Below are 10,685 nucleotides of genomic sequence, written 5' to 3'. Positions count from 1 at the left end.
TGCAGAGTGAAAGTGTTGAGGACGTACCATCGCCTGCTGCTCCTCTGTGCTGCTGCTGGTTTGGGAGCAGACGGTTTAAATACAGCAGCTGCCTGTGACGCAGTGAGGAGACGTGATGACAGTGTGAACGAAGCGGGTTCTTCAGGGACGGGTCTGGATCGAAGCGGGACCCCCGGGCCCTGCAAAGTTCCCCTTACATGGGCAGGATGTTGGGTAAAAGTCGGGTTCTCCGGAGGGCCGACAACTGCTGCTGCTGATCAGAACCTTGTAAAGTGTTTCTATTTCCAGACGCTCGTTTATTCTCCATAGAGCTCAGTTTTAAAATAAGACTGAGAAGTCAGCCATCATCTCCTGATGATATAAAGTCAGGCTCAGTCATCATCTCCTGATGATATAAAGTCAGGCTCAGCCATCATCTCCTCCTGATGATATAAAGTCAGGCTCAGCCATCATCTCCTCCTGATGATATAAAGTCAGGCTCAGCCATCATCTCCTCCTGATGATATAAAGTCAGGCTCAGCCATCATCTCCTCCTGATGATATAAAGTCAGGCTCAGCCATCATCTCCTCCTGATGATATAAAGTCAGGCTCAGTCATAGTCTCCTCCTGATGATATAAAGTCAGGCTCAGCCATCATCTCCTCCTGATGATATAAAGTCAGGCTCAGCCATCATCTCCTCCTGATGATATAAAGTCAGGCTCAGTCATAGTCTCCTCCTGATGATATAAAGTCAGGCTCAGCCATCATCTCCTCCTGATGATATAAAGTCAGGCTCAGCCATCATCTCCTCCTGATGATATAAAGTCAGGCTCAGCCATCATCTCCTCCTGATGATATAAAGTCAGGCTCAGTGAGTCTTATATAACTTGAGAAAGTGTAGGATGGTGAAGTCAAACAGTCGATAACGTTCACATGGAGTCTGTCCGTCCTCGTGTCAAATGTCACAACTGTATAAACTGTGACAAACCTGATGCCAAACTCCACAGAAAAAACTAACAATTTAATGTACATAATGACTTCCTGTTAGTGGTAAAACTCGCCATCTTCCACAGAAGACTCCAGACTCACTTGTTCAGACTTCACCTCGGCCCCTGACATGTTTGGGTTGAGTTAAAGTTATATTGACGACATCTTTGTGATCATTAATGATCAGTTATGATTCTGCTCAGATTCTGAGAACCAAGATTTTCACTTTAAGAAAAGACCTGAGTCCAACTGTTGTCCTGAGATGAGTGGAGGACGTCTGAGATGCTGGACTGTCTCTGCTGTCTCGTTGGATTTAACACCGTCTTAAAATGAAATCTGAAAATTTAAATCGTGTTTGTGTTTGATAAAACTATGATCTTTGTTAAGGTTAATAACACGTTGTAAACACACTGGATCCATCACGTCACTGCAGGAGGTTTGCATCATAGCTAAATTATATACATTTGTAATCAACTGTGCTTAATTAGGCCGTTTAAATCATTGTCCATTCATATAAAAGGATCAAATATTGTTCTCAAGAAAGAAAATTTAATAACCAATACACTTTGATAAAAAATAATATTCCTATTCAATGATGTAAACGTGTTTATCCTCTATACAAAGACAACAAAGACAGAAAATGTCCATTATCTGACTGAATATTGTAATTTATAAAAGATCTTTTTGTCAACATGGTGATGCAGTTTGGTGAATGTCCACAGGGCGGCGCTGTAATGTTTCTGTCCAGCTCCTCATTGTGTTCATGTTTCATCTTGCATTTAATAATGACTTGTTTTAGCTTTGGTAACCAGAAGCTAATTTATAGCAGAATATTAACAGCAGTGTGTTCAAGCAGCTGAAGCCGAGCTGCAAAATGTGTAAAAAGTGACAAACCTGATACCAGACTCCATAGAAAAAACTAACAATTTAATATATCTTTGTATACTGACAATAATATGTCACTCTTAGACGACTTTTTGTTCTATTACAAATCAAATGTGTTAACTCTCAAAATCGGCACAGATAAGACCTGAAAAGCTGCACTATTTATAACTAGAATTCAAACTTTTATAACAGAGACGCGTCCTCTCACTCCCTCCTGCCTTTCGTGAAAGGAGGTTTTATTTTTATTTTTTAAACAATGGCAAAAAAACCAGCTTGAGTTTAGCTCTTATCTGAGTAACATGCACAAGAAGCAGATAGCAAGGCAACTTTAAATTGCTAAATTTGAGAATGGAGTTTAGTAGAAACAGAAAAACAGAAGTCAGGATATGTTTCAGTTCCCACACAAAACAAGTTTCAAAATATCTCGGCAATGACTTAAAAGACCATTATTATTATTATTATTATTATTATTGATTTTATTATTAATATTAGCCTATTATACTTTACTCCAGTGAGTCATTGTTCTCAGCTGTACTCTGGTTACATGAATATTTAATATAAAACATACTACAACATTATAATAGTAGACAACTTCTTTAATTTTACTTAAGTAACATTTGGATCAAAGACTTTTCCTTGTACTGAAGTATTCACACTGCTATATTGATCATTTTGTGTTACTTAATTTATGATTCTTATTTATTCTACTTTTGTTTTACAGGATGTGAAAAGAGCTCAATACTCGACAACAGAGTCGAAATACTGAACAAGCAAGTTTAGGAGTAAAAGTACAAAAGTATCAGCATCAAAACATATAAGTACATTACTTTTTATACTGCCAGATGGATTCTGACTCTCACCAATGGATCAATAAATAATACGTCATAAATGATATTTGTATTATTAATATAAAACAGCTCAAAGCCACGAGTACAGGCAGTATAAAGTACTTCCTCTGTGGTGTAGTGAAGTGTGGAAATACTCAGTAATGTACTGCAGCTGAGTAACACAAATGTAATTAGTTACTTCCCACCGCTGCTTTTTGAATATCCGTGTTTGTTTTGTAAAACTTAAAACACAATCATCAAATTAAATTAACTCTTCACACGATGAAACATGAAGTGATCTGATCTCACAGTGAACACGCGGCTCAGCGGACCGTGAACGCGTCGCGTTAATACTACACTACCCACAACCCCCCGCGCTCAGCCGTGTTGTAGGAAATCCGCTTGCGGCGGATTATTGTAATCCGACAGAGGGTCTGGACGACACATCGGATCACGACAGAGCAGCGGAGCCAGCGGCCTGTGACAGATGCAGCTCGTCCGAGAATAAAGGGACAAAGTTGCGCTATGATCTGACGCATCGCTGCTCCTGAACGCATCATCGGCGGCGGCCGGGCCGTTTCCTGGACATCGATTCATCCGACACCCGCTGACAGCAGCTCGGCGTCGCTGCAGCGCGGAGCGCGGCTCACAGGAGAAGCTTTAGTTTGTTAGTTGAAGACGTCTCCCCCCTTCTCCCTTCCCCCGTCAGGTTTAACTCAGCCCGGCTCGGCTCGGCTCGGCTCGGCTCGGTCGCACTGTCTGCGGAGCGGAGCGCTGCTGCTGACACATAACTAGCTAGCGCGGCTAGCTCACCCCAGCTAGCTTGCTAGCTAGGCAGGAATTTATCAAGTTTAGTCGGGAATTGAGCAGATTGTCGGACCGCAGCCCGCCCGGAGGCAGGATGTCGGCCAAAGACCCAAACAAACTGTCCACCACTGAGCGACCTATTAAAGGTATGTGACATTTATTTCTGTTTTTCTGTTGACGGGTGCAGGAAGTTAACGGGGCTGCTGTCACAGCTAGTCGGCTAAACGCGAGCAGGCAGCTGAGCGCGCCGCTGGATGTCAGGCAGCCGCTAACAGTTAATTTACTCCGGGCTTTCTCTCTTTTCTCCCCCCGTGGTGGAGCCCGGCGGGTCCCGGTGGGTCCCGGTGGGTCCCGGCGCTGCCCGCCGCCTCTCCGCCCCGCGGGGACGGGTCAGGCAGCCTCGGCTCTGCAAGTTAATCAACCCAGCCACTGCTAATGAGTTAGCGGGTTAGCTTAGCTGTCCGGAGTGCCAGATGTCAGCCCTGCGTGACATTCAACTGTTAACGTGGTTCAGGTCCACCTGGGTCCTGCAGCCCCGCACAGCCCCGCACAGCCCGCACAGCCCGCACGGAGGAGCCGCTCTGTGGTGCAACATTTAACGGTTGTGGATGTAAATGCAACGCTGCAGTGTTGGTAATGAATGCAGGAGGTGTGTGTGTGTGTGTGTGTGTGTGTGTGTGTGTGTGTTGGCCTGATTATAACACAACCCCTCCCTTTCCAACAGCTGTTTTTTTTTTTCTTTTTTAGAAAATGACTTTCTGAAGACAAGAAAGTCTTTATTGAACCAGCTGTGGAGACAGTTTCCTCCCAGGACACCGTGAGTCCAAGTTCAGGACAGTCAGGCAGCTTATCAATCTGTCACTGATGACAGGAGACAGTTTCCATAATCGATTAACTAACATCCTCTGACTCCACAATCTGAAATCTGAGGATTTTTGTGTGATCAAACAAGAGGATTCTCACATTTTATAGCCCACAAGATCATCTGATTAATTGAGAAAATAATCAGCAGATTAATTGATAATGATGGTCCTCAGTTGCAGCCCTGAATAACACACTCTGCAGCTGGTTCAGGTGTGTTTGCAGACACACACACACACACACACACACACACACACACACACACACACACACACACTCCTGTCGGGTTGCTGGAAGGACAATTTATTCTGGCGGGATCATTTCTGAGCTCCACATTGTGACATTTTGTGACACTGATGTTGCACCAAATTCTGTGACCCAATTAGGTCTTTCTGCCGTATTCCCACTGCTACCTGTCGATCTCCTCCTCTGTGACGCCGCCGCACTGATCGGACTCATGTAGTGACAGAAACAGTCCAACAAACAGACCAACCGTCAGTGTATCATCATGAGCCGCAACGATTAATCGATTAATTGTCAACTATTAAATCAATCGCTATTTATAACTCTTTTTTTATAATCGATTTATCAGTCAGGTCTCTGCTGTCAGCTTGTTAAATGTGAGTATTTCCTGGTTTCGTTCCTCCTCTGCGACAGTAAACTGAATATTTCTGTGTTGTGGACAAAAAACACTGATCATCGTTCTTGTTCTGATATTTTATAGCAGAAACACGTTATGTTGATCCTCCGGGTCAGTCGGTCCGAGCCTTCCTGGTGCGACTTTCAGCACCTCTCATCCTCCAATAACACAATAAGTAGTTAAAGTGGACAATAATCTTCATACAGGACGCAGTGATTCTGGGTTTTTGCTGTGCGGCTCGGTCTCTTTTCTCAGTAGGTTTGATCACCTTCGTTCTGGCCAGCAGGACTCTGAAATACAGAATCGGGACGTTTCAGCTGTTAATTTCCATTTTTCTGTTCTCGCTGGCACACATGTTGCTTTAGAGTCACTGCACCGAGGTGTTTAACCTTTCTGATGCTGTGACCAGCAAGTAGATCAAAACCAGTAACCTCGACCACAAGAGCCTTCAGGGGGGAAGAGGGAGGAAGTGATGTCATAGCAAAGCTACACATCAGCCACTAATGCTGAGCTATCTGATTTAAAAGATAACGTCACAAAAGTTCACAGTTAATCTTCTCAACAATCAACATTTTTGATCGTTTCAAAGTACGATGGAATAAATATCAACACGCAGATATTCAGTTTTTTTCTGTCCGATTGCAGATGAAATAAAATAATTTGAAATTTTGCTACTTTGTAATCTGAATGTATCAAATAAATGTAAGAGGAAGTATGAAGTAGCAGAAAATGGAAATACTCAAGTAAAGTGCCTGAAAATTGCACTTAAGGACAGTACTCGAGTAAACTGTGGTTTTATTTTTACTGTAGATGAATATCAGTGTTCAGGCTTCTTCTCTGATAATTGGCATCGGTCGACTTCTGCTGTGTTTGGACCAACATCAGAACAAAATAAAGTCTGTGATAAAGTTTGATCTGTGGCAGTAAAGCGAACTGTCTCTAACCTTTTGTACTCGAGTGTGCAGGTACAGTAGACGCGCAGTAGTTCTGGGGGAAGATGTTTAAGTCTACTTCCTTTTCTGTCGCTCACCAACACGTCGAGGTGTTGCGGAGGGTTTAGATGACAATCCTGTCAGAAAGACTTCAGGCTGAACACTGACACTGTACAACAGGATGTGTGATCGGGGTGTAGCTCTTGATTAAAAGCTAAAATAGATTCGGTAACCAGAGACTGCTCTAAAGTTTTGTCAGATTATTGATTTAATAATTTATAAATGTGGTCTGATAGAGAGAAAAAGAGAGAGAGAGAGTGAACGTGGACAGAAGTGGAGACAGAAACAAAAGCTTTCTGTGGTGGTGAAACCTGAAGAGTAAGAAGTTCACTGCAGACGAGTCTCAGTCACTTTCACAGTTTTCAGTGTGAAGATTTGCTGCTGTTCTTTACTTCAGTGAGGACGACGGTAAATGAAGAGTCGTTGGGTTTTGGACTGTTGGTTTGACAAAAGAAGCAACTTGAAGACGTCACTTTCGTCTCTGATCTCATCACAGATTCAACGATTAATAAATGAATCATGAAAATCATCATCATGAATATTTGCATGAATCAGCTGCATTATTATAAACGTGATGATGAACTGGTCACAGGACGGTTGACGGTCTGACCATCAGCAGTGTGATCGATTTACAGCTGCAGTGTATAAAATGTTGTTAATGATTGTTAGATTTAGTTCAACGTGAAAACCACAAACGTCACGCAGCGTTAATGAAGACGTCATCAGACGCACTGACTGATGTCCAGCCTCGCCGTGTGACGCTCGCTTTAATTAACATCATTTCCATAAAATAATCTGCTCATCAGTGTGTAGTGAAGCAGCAGGTTAGTTCAGGTGTGTGTGTGTGTGTGTGTGTGTGTGTGTGTGTGTGTGTGTGTGAGACACACGTATGATAGGCTCAGTGTGTTAGGAAGGTTTAACAGTGTAAAGCCTCAGGAGAGCGTTACTTCATTAAAGCTGCCCTCTTTAGGCTGCTGGTCAGCCAGGAAGTCACGCCCACCCAGCGCACACGCCACAAACCTGTTCTCGCCTCCAGGTTCACTTCCTGGTCGTGCGTCTGACTGAATACGTGCAGGCGAGTTTCTCTTGCTGGCTCCGCCCACAAGTCTCCGCTCTGCCCGTATACTTTACATTGCGATGATGTCACAGATGTTCAGGATCGCTGTTGTTGGCCCGAGGGAAGTTTGTACAAGCGAGGTTGACTTTGTCTTCCTTGGGACAGTTGAGGAGTCAAAGACGCGCTGGAGCTGCAGCTGGTAGTTGCTTTCATTATCAGATGATCTGCTCGTACTTTAATGTTTACAGACCGTCAGAACATCTGATAACGGGTCATTCCTCGCTCTGAGCTTCAGGTGTCGTTTGCTTGAGTCGTCTGAAAAACATCAACTCAGTTTCTAATGAGAGAAACGCTTCAGATCATCACAGAGGAGACACAGCAAGTGTTTCTGCCTTTTTATAAATTACATATTGATTTATAATTCGAGCTGAAACGATTGACAGCAGATGAGCTGGCAGCCATTTTGGTTATTGATGAATTGTTGAGATGCCTGAAGATGTCAACTTGTGGTCTTGCCAACTTTGATGGCCTCTTTACTACTTTCTGACGTTTTATAGACCAAACGAGCGCTGAATTATTATTAATTCACTGTCTGATCAGTAGTTCGATTATTTCCTGATGGTTCAAGTTCATCACTGCTGCCCTTTTCTCTGACACTGCAGCACCACAGAGCATCCTGTTGGACCTGGTCAATGAGCTCTGTCTGTCTGTCTGTCTGTGTGTGTGTGTGCCTGTGTGTGCCTGTGTGTGCCTGTGTGTGTGTGTGTGTGTGCCTGTGTGTGTGTGTGTGTGTGTGTGTGTGTGTCTCTACACACCGATGGATCTGCTCTGGCTGCTCTGGCCTTCTGGCTTAGTTACCGATGGTAATCGAATCAGTCCGGCTGGCATGTGTAATGATTCTGTCCTCATCCATGATTGATGGAGCTGGACCTGACGACGGAGCACGTTCACTGGCCTGTCGTGGGCCCCAGCGTGGAGCTCCGTCCTGGGCCCTGTCCTGTGACGACGCTCTGCTGCGAGCTGCTACTCGCCCGGCTCACAGACGCTGTATCATAAAGCAGCTACACTGATAGAAAGTGAGCCGGAGCGTTGAGGACTGAACATGTCGCTGCAGCAGCTGCGTGATCTTCCCTAAAGTTTTCTCCCATTTTCTGACTCATGGTACAACAATCTCCACATCACTGTGTTTTAGTGGCTTGGCCTTTCTGTTTCAGCGCCGCACGATCGGGTCAACATAAGTCATATTGGGATTATTTTGACAGATATTAAGACGCGCCTGTCTCGATCCTCACAGTACTATCGAAGAATCACCGCTAACAAAGTGGTTCCTCTGACTGAGTTACAAACATGTTCCACTTTCTGTAACTTCTTCACAATAAAAGCCGCCCCTGTTATTCAGTCGTTTAACAGTCAGCCATGTCTAAACAGATATTTTCCTCTGATCACTGAGCCCTGGCTGGTGCTGTGTGTCTGCATTATAGATCATGAGGTGTACTTGTGAAGCCGGCTGTGAACTGAGTATCTTTGCAGAAGTACATGAAATTGCTAAAATGTCTCTGTATACTGACGGATGACGGTGTATTAAAATAATAACTGTACTACTGAAGTCGGATCACTGTGATCTCATAAGCAGGAGTCACACAAAGCACACACACCTCCACATTCAGAAAGTATTTCAGAAGACACTTGTCGGCCCAGTGGTCTAGTTTAGTGTGTAACTCTGAAACCAAACCAGGTCGCACACATTGAGCCAATCATGTCGCTCCTCCTGAACTGGTTCATCACTGGCAGCTCAGTTTGTTTGAAACCAGTCGGGCGCCACACAGCTGTGAGTGTGATCGGACAATGATTAGGAAGCTGGTGTCTAGTTTCTGACGAGAGGAAACAAAGAGCAGAGTTGTGAAACAAGGCGTCACAGGCGCTGTAGGAAGTGGTATTCAAATAATCAACGACAGACGCACTGGGACGGAGAAAAACTTTAATAATAACTGCAGCAACACGCTCATTCTCCAGCCCCCAGTTTAATCAGCTTAAATGAACTCCGGCCTCAAACAGGGACGGAAACATTCACCTGCCAAGTAACGGCTTCATTTATAGAAGATAAGTCAGTTAAAGTCTTTCAGAAATCATTTTAATGCCGCTTTGAACTTTGCTTGTTGTTGAACTTTGTCCCTGTTGGCCACCGTAGTCCTGTGGCCTGCAGCCAGTCAAATATAATCAAAACAGTGAGTGTTTCTATCAGACAGGCTCCTGCTGTGTTTCTGTTCCTCTCTGGATGGTTAACCAGCAAACATGAGCAGGATCAATATTAGAGCTGCTTCAGACAAACACAATATAACCATCAGAGGTGAAACACACATCATCAGCGGCTGTGTGTGACAACACGCTGAGGTTAAACGTGTGGCTGAAAGGGGAAATTAAAAAAACTCGTTAACTGCAGCTCATCATGTGACAGCTGCACAGTGGGAACGACCTCCTCGCTGTTAGATATAATCATACAGAACATTAACGGACCGTGATCAGGATCTGGACGTCTCTAGTGATCATATAGATGAATTATGTTGCTGCAGCTAACGATTATTTTAACTGTTGATTAATCTGCAGATCATTTTTGAGCAGCTTCCCGTTCAAATAATGTGTCATAAAAGAAGCCGTGGCCGCAAGTGAAGAGGTTCAAAACTGGATGAAAAGTGAAAGTTTCTTCGAAGACTGTTTGAAGATGTTTATTACATTTTCATGTTTAGAATTTTGATTTTAAATTGAAAGTAACTTTCAGTTTCAATCATTGAATTCAGAGGCAGTATCAGCTGTTCCCCAACTTCTAGACATTAATCCTGTGTGATGAAGACGATCAGCTGACTGTGACGGTGTCAGAGATGTTTTCAGAGATCCTTTATTGATTTGTTTGTGAGGAGGGTTCACTCTGGACAGATGAGCGAAACGAAACATTGCAACAAACTGTATTCTGTTGTTGTTTATAGACCGAATCACTAAGTTTGTTCACAGTAACTTCCAGTTACAGTTGATGATTAAGACACAATTAAACAAGTTTGCTGTGTTCACATCTCCACGATGCAAATCAGGGGCCAGTTTTCTACCAGGAAGTAACTGTTGGTGACTCAGCCTGTTGTTGGATCACTGAGCCTGGTACCGAGTGAAGCTGTTGTTGGATCACTGAGCCTGGTACCGAGTGAAGCTGTTGTTGGATCACTGAGCCTGGTACCGAGTGAAGCTGTTGTTGGCGTTTTAAAGAATCTGAAAATGTAAATGACAGTCGTCAGGACATAACTCAAATTTTTAGATCAGCAATTTTAACCCAAAGTGAAATTGAATCGTGGATTTGGAGAATCGTGACGCCCCTTCATTTATATTATATTTCACCTGATTTGCATACTGACTCAACCGAGAAATTTGTATGTGGTTTCTGAGTCAGTCTCAAAATAGGTCATTATTTGCACACTGTAGACAATGAAAAACTCTCTGCTGCATATCTTAAAATAACCTGTTTTGAATGTCACTTCACTGCAGTGTCCAGGGATCAAACCACCGACCTTCTGACTGTCGGACGGCCGCTCACCGCTCTGTGAATCCCGGCGTTTGTGTCTTCAGCTCGTTTATCTTGTTCCACGAGTCTCGGCTCTGAGTCGT

The 10,685-nt window shown here is 43.7% G+C and overlaps 1 protein-coding gene across 2 annotated transcripts in view; it reads left to right on the top strand.

The window, feature by feature from the left end:
• The first annotated feature begins 3,066 nt into the window (after positions 1–3,066).
• The window catches only part of ppp3ccb (protein phosphatase 3, catalytic subunit, gamma isozyme, b), a 30,601-nt gene continuing 22,982 nt past the window's right edge, over positions 3,067–10,685 (top strand). The window contains exon 1 of one of the 2 annotated variants that reach the window (XM_073477702.1): positions 3,067–3,633. In XM_073477702.1, the coding sequence (XP_073333803.1) occupies positions 3,582–3,633 (52 nt within the window). In that variant the 5' untranslated portion in view covers positions 3,067–3,581. The remainder of the gene's footprint in view (positions 3,634–10,685) is intronic. The other variant, XM_073477703.1, reaches the window with a different exon arrangement.

Source organism: Pagrus major, chromosome 12 (genome assembly GCF_040436345.1).
Source record: "Pagrus major chromosome 12, Pma_NU_1.0".
Classification (NCBI taxonomy): domain Eukaryota; kingdom Metazoa; phylum Chordata; class Actinopteri; order Spariformes; family Sparidae; genus Pagrus; species Pagrus major.
This window is presented reverse-complemented; position numbering and strand designations above follow the sequence as displayed.